Genomic DNA, 15812 nt, shown 5'->3' with positions numbered 1-15812 from the left:
GTGCATGTCAGTGGAGTATTAATTGGTAGTGTATGATTTCAACATTGACTGGTATTGAGCCATAAGTAAAGAACAAGAGCCGTTCTTTGGCACTGGATGAGAAGTGGTGCTACATGTGAATCAGTATCATTTACTCCAGTGGTTCTCTCGCAGTGGATTCTGATTGCTGAATGTTATAAAAACCATGTGATGGCGATCTCACTCAATACTTAACAGGGATTGGCAACACAACAGCTGATGGTCAGAGTAAACCCAGATAAGTGGAGAATCAGCTGAAATGTTCTTCAGGACATCTGACATCGACATCTGACATCTCCAGTAACTGTACTTATTGGATAATTTGGCAATCACTAACCCCTTGTTCACATGAGGATTGCAGGTGTGCATGTTTCTTTGCCTGATTCCAATTCTGCCCCAAATATTTGAGAAGCACAGGGAACCACAATTCTTAGACAGTCATTGAGCATAGTGTGCTGATGTTGTTGCCCCACAGAAGGGGCCTTCTGTTTCGATTGTCATGTCAGATCTTCATACCCAATTAAATTCCTTATGAGGCTGAATTCCAAGAATTCTAATAATTTTGATTCTTAAATAGTTTCCTCCAAGGCTTCATTTATAAATGTAAAACTTATCGGACAAAATGTTTTCAATAATATTACAGCAGGAGTTCAGATTCAAACTGATCATCTCTACTTCAGTAACCCAAGCAGCCATGATCTCTTCACCCAAAATAGAGCTGTAGTTAACAGATAGGAGTAATTGTGGCCTTTGATATTCTTCTGGTTTGCCTGGGATAATTTCCTCATTCTTTGCTTCAATGAAATGAGTGTAGAAATTGTGTTTCCTATGCTATTCATTAATTCTTCTTATAGCCCATTTATTGATTCAAGCAGGCTTGTCACTGGTTGTCAATCAGCTACTTTCAAAGAAAGACAACGGGGGAGTCCTTGGCTTTCTGCCCAAAGTGGCATTTCCATCTCTACCAACAATAATGACTTCACTCTTGAATCACCTCAGCTGAGTAGGAAGGTCTGTTTTACTTAGGGAAACATCAAGAGCTGTGACACTCTGATGTTAATAAGATTCTGGCTAAATCAACTTAAAACAAAAATTATCTAAGTGAGTGGCTTGATTAACTAGGCAAAAGTGAGACCTTGAGCTCAGTAGAGGAGCGTTTCCTTCATTTTGGAGCAAATATGTGACTTAATCCTAAACACGAACGCCCTTCATTTTATCAAATCTGTCAAACAGTGATGCATTAAATAAAGATCAAAGAAAGATTAACTTGTCTTGTTGATGTTCTATCTCATATTGAGACATCCTGAAGAATTGAATTGCTATTTTGATTCCACTTAATATCTTGCAGACAAGTTATTTGTGTTAGATCAAAACGATTGACATTTCTCGAGCAAACCTTTGTCGTAGGAGAAACCTGGTTTTGGGGGGGGGGGGGGGGGGGGGGGGGGGGGGGGTGGAATCTACCGTCAACACTGATCTGAAGAATATCTTAAACAAAAATAAACCTTAATGCATTTTTTCCAGAACGCAATATACTTTCCCATTAAACCCAACAGTGGGGAGAGGATGTCTGTATTTTAGAAATGAAAAATAACCTAAAAAGTAGGTTATGATTCTCTCCATATTATAATCTGACATGCAACTCACATCCAATGCATACATAGGGGAATAATAATCTTGCTTGCTCTTGGACTCTTCCTTTGTATATTGTGTCTGTCTCTCTCTTGCAGTTAGGAACAACTTATCTCTTGGTTTTTGCTTTGTCTCCTTCCCCCTCCCCCTCCATTGCTCCCCATGGTCTACATTTGTCTCTCTGTTTGTCTATCTTCTTAGACTGTCTCTGTTTGACTGCCTCCATCTGTCTTTCTTCTCGGGCAGCCAATTTCATCAAAAGGAGCCAGAATAAATAATCTCCGTATATCTTTCTAATGCTTTTTCATTTCATTTATTTTTCTGTCTTTGGCGTTCTGTATTTTGAAGCTTGTGATGTACAGCTGCAATGTTAGATGCAATAACCTGACTCAAATTTGGTCTTGACAGATGGCAAAGGAGGTTTCAGTCTTACTGTTTATTTTGTTTCTCTCCTAGTGTATACCTCTTCAAGTGTATAATTCTTCTTCTAATTCCATCTTTTTCTGTCTTTTAACTATTCACAGCATCACTGCCACAAAAGCTTGATAATGATATTAACTAAGATTTATGTTTATTCTCCAGTTATCATTATTTTTTTGTGCACGCAGTAAAATTTTGTAATCATCTGTTACTTAAGGAAAATTATAGTATTTGGCTATGTATCGGGGGATTTCTTCCAGTATGGGTTCAGATGTAAATTAAATTTGTGTTGGCATTGCAATTGGATAGCACTTCAAGGTATAAGTGTGTTTACTTTCATTGAACCTCTGCAAGAAAATACACAATTTTACTAGGTGCTTAAAATTAGAGATAACATTTGTTAATATCGCTCAATCTCTGTATAATATTGCTAAATATTGCTAAATAATATTGCTAAATATTGCTGTAGTATTGAGAAATGAATCCCCCAACATCTTGTAATTCATTATCCTTTCTCTCCCATATTGGATTAGATTGGATTTGTTTATTGACGCGTGTACTGACGTACAGTGAAAAGTATTTTTATGCGAGCAGCTCAACAGATCATTAAGTACATGGGAAGAAAAGGGAATAAAAGAAAATACATGGCTGCCTATCAACAGTATTACCCCATAAAATATGTCATTTTGATCTTAATGATCTTATGATTAATTGCCTTTCCATTACTTTGAGTATTTTATTAATTATCTGTGCATATTGAGGGGTGAGGTAGCAGAGATAGCTATTATGTGCTCAGTGCAGTTTCATAGGATTAGTCAAGGTGTTATATATTACAGGTAAGTGTTGGAGTGACACAGACACAGTCACAACTTCAATATCGCCTTGTTTTCCTTGGAACGTTACTACAGAGCTTCAAATTTACACTTCAGGGTGAAAATTATTAATTTTGTGTGAACTGCACATTAGTGACCGAGTTAAGTAGTGTGTGGCCATGTCAGTCACGATAGTTTCAACAATATATTGGCTGAGGAGTCAGTTTTTTGGGGTGCTTATGTTAATCAGACTAACTTTTTTTTGGAAGTTTTTTGTACTTCCAAAAATAGACTGTGTCAGGAGAAAGAAAAATGGGTAAGGAAGATGTTTCAAACATTTTTCGAGCAGTGTTAGAATAGAAAAATCAAGTCATGTTGGACAGGAAAATGTGGCAGCAATGGTAACATAGAAAATTGGAGACAATGCAGAAGAAGCCATCATACAAATAAAGTTAAATATTCTTAGAAATTATTTGGATTTGAAATTCTATTTTAGTTTTATAGCTTAGAACTAATTTGCAATAAATTCACTTAAGATACTTGAATAGCTTTATTATAGAATATGATTATTTCCACATGTTAATTCGAGCTGAAGCATTACAAAGTTTGATCCGAATGAGATTCCCACTTCAATGAAACGGAGAGCAGAAAGTAGGGGCTGGATTCGCCGATTTTCAGGCTATGCCCTGACGCCGGCGTGGGAATGGTGGCCTTTTACGACCGAAAATTTGGAACAAACCGCCACCAATCCTCCGTTTGGTGAGGGGCCAGCAGGCAGGCAGTGTAGATCACCCAGCTCCAGCTGCCGATACGGCCGGAGAACATGGCGGCGGCCGCGCGCGAACCCGGCCAGCCAAATAGTATCCCCCCTTTGGCCGGCTCACGACCCCCAGACCACCCACCAACAGTGCCCCCAGCCCCTGCCACAGTCCCCCCTGCCCGCGGATTGCCCCCCCCCCCCCCCCCCCCCCCAAACTGGCACTGGACTGAGTCCGCAGCGGCCACACTGAGTTCCCAAGTAACAGCCTTAGAGACCCACGCTGTCAGGAACTTGGCCGGTCGGGGCAGGCCATCGGGGGGGAGGACCTCGTGCAACGTTCTGAGGCCGTCGATACAGCATGCGGCATACTCCTAGAGTTTGCCGCATTGGAGGGGGTGGAGCATCGCAAAAGTGGTGCCGCCCCTGATTTTGGCGCGAATCCAACCGATCGCCGAACTCGATTTCGGCGTTGGCGACCGGTGAATCCCGCCCCCAGTTTTTTGAAACAAAGCACTCTGGTCTAAAACACTCAAGATTCAAAATACCCATGTCCTTATTGCTCAAGATTTCATCTGAACCCAAAAGTACATTGCAGAATCATAGGATCCTCCTTATTCTTATTGGTGACTTGGTTATTTTTCATAAAATGCTTAAAGGGTTAATAATGTTAAATCTTTTATATGTGCTCCTGTGGCACTTGCCATTCCTTGGCCAAGTTAATATTAGTTCTGGTTTCTAGGAGGTGACGAGATAACTTAGTGTCAAGCTTCCACATTTTGCCTCAACGCTTTACACAACTGATTTTAGAAAGCTTAACATATCTGACCATTTCCCAGAACAATCTGCCTTTTCTGTGTTTGTGACGTGATTATCGATGTCAAACTATTCCATAATTTCTGATTTTTCTGAACTTTCTGCTCTTGAATTGTCCTCAGTTGGACTCGGGCCACCTATCGTTTGCTGTCAATCGAGGAACCAGTCGGACTGTCAGGTTGCTGCTGAATCGAATGCCATTGAATGATGGGAGGTGGCATGATCTTCAACTGGAGCTACGAGATGTGAGGAATGGGCGTGATATACGATACATAGCAACCATCACTATTGATTTTGGACTTTATCAGGTCAGACTGATTTATTTGTTGCTGTTTTGGGAGTTATAGTGCTTAGGCGGGATTGTTTATAAACTTGGCTCAGGAGGAGTCCAATCAAGCCAGGGATCCATGCTGGCTCTTTGAAAGAGTAATAACGCTCCGTCCCACATCCCTGTTTTTTTGTTTGAAACTTAAAAGTTTTTTATTCCTCAAGTGGTTGTCCAACTCCCTCCTACAATTGTTAAATTATTAAAATTATTGTGAGAATCGACTACCCCATCTTTTTCAACAGAGCGTTCCAAATCCCAACAGCTTTGAGTGAAAAATTCTTTCCCCTGTAAATCTTTTCCCAATGACTTTGAATCTGTGATCTCTTGTTAATGACCCTGTCATATTCCCGAAAGCCAGTTGGTGAAGCAGGAAACCAGAGCCAATTTGTGCTCCGTTTAGATTTATTCACAGACGTGCCCCTCATTCAACCTCCCCACAATGTCAGTAAGTGTTCCTTTCTCTGCAATCAAGTAACAACCCAAGCAATGCACTCCACCGACAAATAGTTAACCATAATTGATACACAACTAACATTGCCAGTGTATTTTCTCGACTTTACCCAAACTTTTCTTGGATAACCTTCTCTGTGTGAAGGAGAACAATCCTAACTTTCCCAATCTTAATTTAACTGCACTCCCAAATTCCAGGTAATAATATCCAGGCAAATCTCTTCTGTACCATTACCTGGGGCCTTTCGACCTTTCCTGACTTCCTGCCCAAAATTGTCCACAGTACTCTAGCTAAGGCCCAACTAGGGATTTATTACGCCCCAGCGTTATCTGATTACTGTCATATTCCATTCTTCTACTTAAATACTCAAGTAACCCATATGCTTTTGCAGCCACCTCAACTTGGCCTGCCATTGTTAAGGATTTGTGGGCATGGGCACCAAAGTTTCCGTACACACCAAAATTATCTAACTTTTTTGTATTTTTTTCCATATTAGTCCTCCAAAAATGCAAGCTCGACACTACAATGAATTTCATTTGCCAAGCTCTGTTCATTCCATCATCCAATGTAACCCATCCTGAACCGGGTAGCACAAGTGGCTAGCACTGTGGCTTCACAGCTCCAGGGTCCCAGGTTTGATTCCCCGCTGGGTTACTGTCTGTGCGGGGTCTGCACGTTCTCCCTGTGTCTGCGTGGGTTTCCTCTGGGTGCTCCGGTTTCCTCCCACAGTCCCAAAGACGGGCAGGTTAGGTGGATTGGCCATGATAAAATGCCCTTAGTGACCAAAATGTTTAGGAGGGGTTATTGGGTTACCGGGATAGGGTGGAACGGGGGCTTAAGTGGGTCAGTGCAGACTCGATGGACCGAATGGCCTCCTTCTGCACTGTATGTTCCATGTTCTATAGCTATCCTTATCACTATTTTATTCATTCATGGGACATGTGCATCGCTGGCAAGGCCAACATTTGTTGACCGTCCCTCATTACCCTTGAACTGTTTGGCCATTTCTGAGTCGACCACATTGCTGTGGGTCCAGAGTCGCATGTAGGCCAGACAAGTAAGGATTGCAGATTTCCTTCCCAAAAGGACATTAGTGGGCCAGCTAGAATTTTAGAACAAGTAACAATAATTTTATGACTTTTAGACTTCTAATTCCATATTTTTTATTGAATTCAAATTTCACCATCTGGTGGGATTTGGACCCGGGCCCCCAGAGCATTACTCTGGTCCTGGATTAGAAGTCCAGTGACAATACCACGACCATTTCACCGCTTCCCCTTGAACAAGTATTGTTCATTTGCAAGCTCTATAATGCGGCTTCCTTCACTTGAGTCAAGGTCATTTATAAAATTTGCAGAGTTAATTGCCCTATAGCTGGCCTTTGGGGAGTACTGGGCTAAACACCTCCCAGTCTGGAAACAAAACATTCACCACAACCCTTTGTTTTGTATTTATCCTGCCGCTTTCACCCATAATCTTTCATCATCCTAATTAGCTTTCTGTACACTTTGTCGAATGCCTTTCAAAATCTGTATATGTGAAATCTACTATCCAACTTTGATTAACCTTTTCTGCTACTTTATCAAATAATTTGATGAAGATTGTCACAAAGGATGAAAGAAAGTCTCCAATTAATGATCTTTATTAGTGTTACAAGTAGGCTTACATTACACTGCAATGAAGGTACTGTGAAAATCCCCTAGCCGCCACATTCCGGCATCTGTTCGGGTACACTGAGGGAGAATTTACAATGTCCACCAAATTCGTACAGGTTCATCTTGCTTACCTCGTGTCTTTCCAAGTGAAATTTTGTTTTATCCTTGATAATGATTTCCAAAAACTTCCCCCATTCACAGATGTTCGCTGGACCGACCTATTGTTTTCTGGGTTATTCCCCTCCCCATTAGCATCAGCAACCTTCTGGTCCTCAACATTACTCCTGTGTCCAGTGAAGCTTGAAAGACTGTGGCAGTTGCTGTTCCTAACAATATTTCTTTCACCAACCTGGGATGTGTTCCATCTGGATCATGTGACTTACCAACTTTCAATTATGTTAATCTTTCTAGCACATCATCTTTATTTATTACCATCCTACCCAAAATTTCCCTTGTTTTAGTGTCATCTTCACATCACCTGTTTCCTTTGTGAAGACAGATACAAAACACTCATTTAATACTTTAAACAATTTGATCTTTTAAAGTGTATATAATACAAGGCGGCATTGTGGCACAGTGTTTAGCACTGCTGTCTCACAGTGCCAGGGTCACGGTTTCAATTCTGACCTCAGGTGACAGTCTGTGTGTAGTTTGTATATTCTCCCCGGGTCTACGTGAGTTTCTTCCGGGTGCTCCGGTTTCCTCCCACAGTCCAAAGATGTGCAAATTAGGTGGATTGGCCACACTAAATTGCCCTTTAGTATTCAGAGGTTGGGTGGGGTTGCAGGAGGGGGCATGGATGGACTGCTCTTTTGGGGGGGGCCGTGCAGACTCGATGGGCCAAAAAGCCTCCTTCTGCACTAGGGATTCTATGAACTACAAAGTTGGAAGACAAGCCATCTAATTTCTCTAATGCTAAAATCAGATTGAATTCAGCCTGTTTTGTCCAAATTCTAGTTTAGTTGGGGGAGGGGAAATTATACAGCTATTAGACAGGAGCTGAAGAGTATAAAGTGGGAACGGTTGTTCTTGGGGAAATGCACAACAGTAATGTGGGGGTTTTTTAGGGAGCGCTTGAGAGTGCTGGATAGTTTTGTCACATTGAGACGAGGAAGAAATGGTAAGGTGAAGGAGCCTTGGATGACAAGAGAAGCGGAGCTTCTTGTCAAGAGTTAGAAGGAAGCTTGCGTAAGGTTGAGGAAGCAAGGATCTGGCACGGCTCTAGAAGGTTACAATGTAGCCAGGAAGAAACTCAAAAATGGACTTGGGAGAGCTAGAAGGGGACACGAAAAAGACCTGTTCGGGAAGGATTAGGAAAAACCCCAAGGCGTTTCTACCCTTACATGAGAAATAAGAGGATGAACAGAGTGAGACCAGGGCCGATCAGGAATAGTGGAGGGAACTTGTGCCTAGATTCTGAGGAGACAGGGGAGGCCCTAAATGAATATTTTGCTGCAGTATTCACGAGAGAGAGGGACCTTGTAGCTCATGAGAACCACGTGAACCAGGTTAATAGACTCAAACAGGTTGATATTAAGGAGGACTGCTGGAAATTTTGAAAAGCATCAAGATAGATAAGTCCCCTGGGCCTGACAGGATGTACCCAAGGTTACTATGGGAAGCGAGGGAGGGGATTGCTGCGCCATTGGCGATGCTCTTTGTGTCCTCACTCTCGGCTGGAATAGTACCGGATGATTGGAGGGAAGCAAATGTTGTTCCCCTGTTCAAGAAAGGGAATGGGGAAATCTCTGGGAATTACAGACCAGTCAGTCTTAGTCTGTGATGAGCAAAATATCGGAAAGGATTCTGAGAGCAGGATTTATGATTATTTAGTCAGCATGGCTTTGTGAGGGGCAGGTCATGCCTCACAAGCCTCATTGAATTCTTTGACGATGTGACGAGACACATTGATGAAGGTCGGGCAGTAGATGTGGTGTATATGGATTTCAGTAAGGCATTTGATAAGGTTCCCCATGATCGACTCATTCAGAAAGTTGGGGGGCATGGGATACAGGGAAATTTGGTTGTCTGGATACAAAATTGGCTGGCCGAAAGAAGACAGCGAGTGGTTGTGAATGGAACGTATTCTGCCTGGAGGTTGGTGACCAGTGGTGTCCCGCAGGGATATGTTCTGGGATCTCTGCTCTTTATGGTTTTTATAATTGACTTGGAAGAGGAAGTGGAAGAGAGAGTGGAAGGGTGGGTTAGGTTAGTAAGTTTGCCGATGACACGAAGGTTGGTGGAGTTGTAGATAGTGTTGAGGGTTGTTGCAGGTTACAACAGGACATTGACAGGATGCAGAGCTGGGCTGAGAAGTGGCAGATGGAGTTGAACCTTGATAAATGTGAAGCGATTCATTTTGGAAAGTCGAATTTGAATGCTGAATACAGGGTTAAAGGCAGGATTCTTGGAAGTGTGGAGGAACAGAGGGATCTTGGGGTCCACGTACATAGATCCCTCAAAGTTGCCACCCAGATTGATAGGGTTGTTAAGAAGGCATATGGTGCGTTGGCTTTCATTAACAGGGAGATTGAGTTTAAGAGCTGTGAGGTTTTCCTGCAGCTTTATAAAACCCTGGTTAGACCACACTTGGAATATTGTGTCCAGTTCTGGTCGCCTCATTATAGGAAGGATGTAGATGCTTTGGAAAGGGTGCAGAGGAGATTTACCAGGATGCTGCGTGGACTGGAGGACATGTCTTATGAAGAAAGTTTGAGGGAGCTAGGGCCTTTCTCACTGGAACAAAGAAGGAAGAGAGGTGACTTAATAGAGGTGTACAAGGTGATGAGAGGCACGGATAGAGTGGATAGCCAGATACTTTTCCCCAGGGCGGAAATGGCTGTCACGAGGGGACATAATTTTATGATGAGGAAGGTATAGGGGAGATGTCAGAGGTAGGTTCTTTACACAGAGAGTAGTGGGTGCATGGAGCGCACTGCCAGCAGAGGTGGTGGAGTCAGAGTCATTGGGGACATTTAAGCTACTCTTGGACAGGCACATGGACAGCAGTAAATTGAAGGGGTGTAGATTAGATTGATCTTAGATTAGGATAAATGATCGGCACAACATCGTATGCTGTACTGTTCTATGTTCCAAATGCAAGTTTTCCTCCGAAACTAAAAAAATTAACATGCAATTTTGTTGTGTGCAAAACCACAGGGTATTTAAACGATACATCATAAAATTTAACTAATTATCTACAGTAACATTTGTGACCCTTCATCTGCCAATCTTCCCTCGGGAAACAGAATGAACCCAATAAACATTATAACATCTCATTAGCAGATCATCTCCCAGGCTACAGTTGAGCCTTAACATTGAAAAGAGATACAGCACAAAGAAACACTGTAGAGGTTAAACAGACCTGCTCACAAATCTTCAAGCTTTGTTCCTTAATTCTGGATATTTAATCCGTCTCTGTGTTCCAAAATTACTCCACAAGAAGCCAATTGTAATGATATCAAAAGTGTTTGCGTGGCTTTCTAATAAGGTTGGCTTTGAGAAAGTGTTTTAAGTCAATTGTGCAGCTACTGTGGTTTTGATTATTTTCATTCTTGTTGCTAGGATACAGTTGTTGTTGGCAATGAGTTACACGGGCTGAGGTTGAAGCATCTTCAAATTGGTGGAATTCTCAGAGCTGGTGAGGTGCAGAATGGATTGGATGGCTGTATCCAGGTATAGGAATTACTGTTTGCTACAGGCTGTTCAGCCTGTGAATTATAACCACTAGAGATTTTAATCAAATTGTGACAGACAGATGGATGCAGTAGACACTTTTGGCCAAAATGTATGCTCTGTTAGTGTCCAGGTCTGCATCATATTGATTTCAGGGTTTATTCCATTTTCTGAGGCTTGGGGAGTTGATTTCTTCAGCCAATAATGATTTGTCGCTTGGTCAAAAAAATGAATCTTTGAAGCACAAAAGGCAGGAAAATGTCTTGACTTGACTGATGGAGATTGCCAAATATTCAAGGCCACTTTCTGATATATCAGAAAATCTGACCAAAGCTTTGATTTTCAATCCCTTTCATATACTAAATTAGCTAACTTCACTCAGGGCAGCTACAATTGGATTTAGTATCCCTGAGCAAAGGAATGAGGAGAAAATTCAACCAACTCTCCTAATCAGAATCAGTAAGTCATACCTGAAAATGTATGTTGGTGGAAGCTTTCAAATGCTTCAAACAGGGTTTTACAACCTGCAAACTTCAGAAAGTGACCTGATCTAAGCAATCTCCCTGCTATTTGCAATCCTTGTGCTGTGTGTGTATAGGTTGTATGTGTTATAATGAATTGGATTGATGCCTTATTCCTACTTGGGGGGAAAATAATTATTATTTTCTTCTCTGCTGAAGATAGTGATACACAGGAGGATATATTGCCAAAGATGCTCACGCCTCTTTTATACCTATCCCAGGTTGCATTCTTCCATTTGTGGTCTGCTGTCATGATTAGGCTGTTTATGGTCAATGTTGCTAGGCCCAGTCCTCCTCAAATTTCCCAGCTTGCATATACAGTCAAGTAGAAACCACTAATGTTGATCATAAGACAGCTGCTTCTTCTGCCCCTGCTAACCCCACTCCCTTTCTGTAATTCCTAGCCCAGGGAACCCATTCCTTCCGACTGAGGTTAGTTAATTCAGAAAGAAACCATCCTGATTGTGGCACCTTCTGGATTCGTATGATTCTGTTTTATCTCTGTCTTCAGTAGTCCGTAAGATATGTTCCAGATACCATTGGCTCACTTGACTCTATAAGTGTGTATATATGTGTGTCATCCTATGCTTGTTCTGTTTCTTGCTGGGTGCATCAATCTAGCTTCACATGCCTCGGAAATAAATGATACAGACGAGTAAAGATATATATTTTTGTTTAGCCTGAGAGGGAGATTATCGAGCAAATTTAGATACTTTAGGGTTCAATCTATTGATTACAGTTTTTTTTCCTACCCTCAGGGTGTGCGTCTTGGTGACACCTCTATTGGAATTGCAATGCCAAAGCCTAGTCATACTATGAACGTGGAACTAGGCTGCACCATCCCTGATCCATGTGACTCCACCTTATGCCCACCTAACAGCTACTGCAGCGATGAGTGGCAGAGTTACTCTTGTACTTGTGAGCCAGGTACAGTTGGCAAAATTGGGGCTGGTTCCATGTCTTTTACTGTGAGGGGAATAATCTTTTTTGCCACATTGTCATTGTGTAGCTTATTTATGCCAAATTGTCATTCCATAGCTTATTTATGCCAGACCTCTTTTTATAAAGAAGGATTTGTTGACAAGTTGCACTGACCACAAGATCACTGCAGGTGAAATTCATTTCAATTCATTCGTCCAGAAAACTCTCATGCCTGCCCAATGCAGCACCTGATCTTGTGTTAAATGACTCCAAGGATCCCCCCCCCCCCCCCTCCCAACAACTCTATCCAAAGCTCATTCCATGCATTGATCATTCTGAACTTCCTGATGACAATCCTAAATTTACATTTTGTTAATTTGAACCAGCTATATCCATGCCTTTGTTACTCTGGACTTGACTATTCCAACCCACTTGCGTCAGTCTCCACCTCCGCAAACTTGCTGTCATTCAAAACTCTGGTGCCTGTGTCCTAATTCGCACCTGGTTCAATCTTCCCTGTGTTCGCTGATCTACATCCATTTTTAAAGTGATCATCGTTGTTTAAAAATTATTCCGTGACCGTACCCCTTTATCTCTGATCCACCAACCTTCCACAACTCCCAGCTCTTGAATTCCCCCTTTGTGCCTGAACAACTGAGGCATTGCTCAACATACAGACTGACTAGCACACTACACAGTTTAAGCACGATTCCCTTGACATGATGTTCTGCTAGGCTTGGCACAGAAGGGCTTTGTTCACCTTGCCGTCGCCCCTCAGCTGGGTCTCTAGATTAAGGAAGAGGGACTAGGGGAGGTAGGGATCTGGGATGTATGTGTCATTGCAGCTTTCCCAGGTCTTCTATCCAGTCCTATGGGTGCTGCAGCCTTAAAGTGCTGCTGGATGTTTCGAAAAACATGCCGTGATTTATTTAATTACCCTCCCTAATTGGTTAGGGAGCCGAAAGCCAGGCTCTAATTGCTTTGCTGTGTCAAAGAGCAACTGGAAGATCACTAATTGGGAGGTTGGGTTTGCGACCTGAAAATTGCCCCACCATTGCATCTTAGTCTACCTTTCTGACCCAAAGACAGTGAGGTGAATTTCAGTACCCCTGCCTAATTAGCCAACTGAGGGCTGATTTAGGATTGAAGCTGAATCTTCCTGTTTCTTATGGATCTATGCCATGTAGAGTCATGCACTTTGAAGCTGGGTAGGAGAATTCAACACTGAATTCTTCCAACAGTTTTAGATTTTGACGCTGTGAAAAAGAGCATTGTCTCTCACATTTCTTGGGAGTGGGAGAGGTTGATGAAATTGAAAAGTTTTAATGCTATTGCACAGATCGTGTAGAAAATGAAAACAGCTGGGGCTCAATTTTACACCTGCCATGCACAATTTGTTCTGGCTGCATCTCCATGGTCACTAGTACTTGTAGGCTAATCAAAATTTCTGCACGAGAATAGGCCTGCTGGGAGATACTTTTGAATATCACTGCACTCTTCATGGCAGAATAATCAGGTGCTTGGAAACAGTTACAATTTGATCTTGCTGAATAACATTTTTAGAACATAGCAACTCTGAAGAGTAGGCATAAATGAGGTATGAATTAATGTGAGATATCTATTAAATATGGAACCGTATCAAGATTATTTTAGTAAGAAGTCTTACAACACCAGGTTAAAGTCCAACAGGTTTGTTTCAAACACGAGCTTTCGGAGCACAGCTCCTTCCTCAGGTGAATGGAGAGGTATGTTCCAGAAACATTTATATAGACAAAGTCAGAGATGCCAGACAATGCTTTGTGGGTAATCAAATCATTACAGATCCAGGGGGAGGGATAATCACAGGTTAAAGAGGTGTGAATTGTCTCAAGCCAGAATAGTTGGTAGGATTTTGCAAGTCCAGGCCAGATGGTGGGGGGTGGATGTAATGCGACATGAATCCAAGATCCCTGTTGAGGCCGCGCTCATGCGTGCAGAACTTAGCTATAAGTTTTTGCTCGGCAATTCTGCGTTGTCGCGTGTCCTGAAGACCGCCTTGGAGAACGCTTACCCGGATCCGGATCAGAGGCTGAATGCCCTTGACTGCTGAAGTGTTCCCCGACTGAAATTTGATTACCTGCAAATGCTCGCATTCCAAGCATTGTCCAGCATCTCTGACTTTGTCTATATAAATGTTTCTGGAACATACCTCTCCATTCACCTGAGGGGAAGGAGCTGCGCTCCGAAAGCTCGTGTTTGAAACAAATCTGTTGGACTTTAACCTGGTGTTGTAAGACTTCTTACTGTGCTCACCCCAGTCCAACGCCGGCATCTCCACATCAAGATTATTTTAGAGTAACTTATTAAGCTTCCCTGACTGGTCATTCATGTTGCATTGTGCTGCAGTGATCGTTTTGCATTCAAACCTAAACGAATCTTAAAATGCAGATATTATTCCCATTTTTCCCATCACACCAACATCAGGCAGTGTTGTACTGGCATGTGAGGTGTTCAGTGTAATTATGTTGGTTGTATTAACACAGCAGATTCACATATCAGCGTGGCTGTGGAGACATTGGCATGGTTCACTGATGTATTTTGTCTGTGCTGGAATATCTGCCAGCCTTTCAGAATGGGACTTACTTAATTGCCCTGATAGACCAACATTGTCCAACAGATATTGCTGACTAGCCACAGTATGTGATCACAGTGACACTTCAGCCAAATGCGCTCATTTTTATAGAAAATGCCTTGCTTGCACTTGCACAGTATAGGTAAAAATTTACTTAAACGCCTACTGACATTTAGTAACCACAGAAGTAGGGCACTCACACAAACACGCTTGCATACTCTGCTTTTTATCTTGCAATTTTATCATAGAATCATAGAACTTACAGTGCAGAAGGAGGCCATTCGGCCCATCGAGTGTGCACCAGCCTTGGAAAAAACACCCTACTTAAGCCCATGCCTCCATCCTATTCCTGTAACCCAGTGACCATGGCCAATCTACGTAACCTGCATATCTTTGGACTGTGGGAGGCAACCAGAGCACCCGGAGGAAACCCACACAGACACCGAGAGAAAGTGCAACTCCACACAGTCACCCAAGACCGGAATTGAACCTGGGTCCCCGGAGCTGCCAGGCAGCAGTGTTAGCCATTGTGCCAGTGTGCTATCAACAAACATACTGGAAGATTAAAGTACACCTGTATTCACCTTGTGACTATGAGCACTGAGGTTGCATTTCCAATGTCAATGTCAATTTACAAATCAAATCTAATTAGTCACATTTGGATTTTGAAATAGACACATGTGGCAAATAGCAAATTATTAGACAATGGTTATAGACTGCAACAATTTTGATTGGCAACACTAAATCCAATCCTAAGAAAAGTTTTTCAGATTTAAAAAGTCCAGAGCTACCTTGAAGGTTAATGTAAAGTATTTAAGAATGTTTCATATTTAGGTTACTATGGTGCGTCTTGTGTCGATGCCTGTCAGCTGAATCCATGTGAAAATGAATCCTTCTGCCGCCGCAAACCCAGTTCCTCGCATGGATACACATGTGATTGTGGGGAGAACCACTTCGGCCAATATTGTGAACACAGGTAAATCAAAAATGTCGCAGGATGAAGAAATAGGATGTATTTCTGTTAATCTGAAGTTAGAGGCGAATAAAGGAATAAATCCAAGAAATTGCATAAACATATCATGTACTTTTCAGTAAAAGAGCACTGCAGTCTGAATAATAATCCATGTTAGTGTTACAAGTAGGCTTACATTAACACTGCAATGAAGTTACTGTGAAAAACCCCTAGTCGCCACAT

General features: G+C 42.1%; 1 protein-coding gene across 8 annotated transcripts in view; it reads left to right on the top strand.

The window, feature by feature from the left end:
* celsr3 (cadherin, EGF LAG seven-pass G-type receptor 3) overlaps positions 1-15812 on the top strand; it is a 295892-nt gene that overhangs the window by 155410 nt on the left and 124670 nt on the right. For all 8 annotated transcript variants that reach the window (XR_005462394.1, XR_005462395.1, XR_005462397.1 and 5 more), the window contains exons 10-13: positions 4578-4763; positions 10454-10564; positions 11844-12012; positions 15452-15593. Coding sequence is in view for 4 of the 8 variants with exons in the window: in XM_038812389.1 (XP_038668317.1) it covers positions 4578-4763; positions 10454-10564; positions 11844-12012; positions 15452-15593 (608 nt within the window). In the remaining 4 variants the exon portion in view is untranslated. The remainder of the gene's footprint in view (positions 1-4577; positions 4764-10453; positions 10565-11843; positions 12013-15451; positions 15594-15812) is intronic.

This window comes from Scyliorhinus canicula, chromosome 11 (genome assembly GCF_902713615.1).
Source record: "Scyliorhinus canicula chromosome 11, sScyCan1.1, whole genome shotgun sequence".
NCBI lineage: Eukaryota > Metazoa > Chordata > Chondrichthyes > Carcharhiniformes > Scyliorhinidae > Scyliorhinus > Scyliorhinus canicula.
This window is presented reverse-complemented; position numbering and strand designations above follow the sequence as displayed.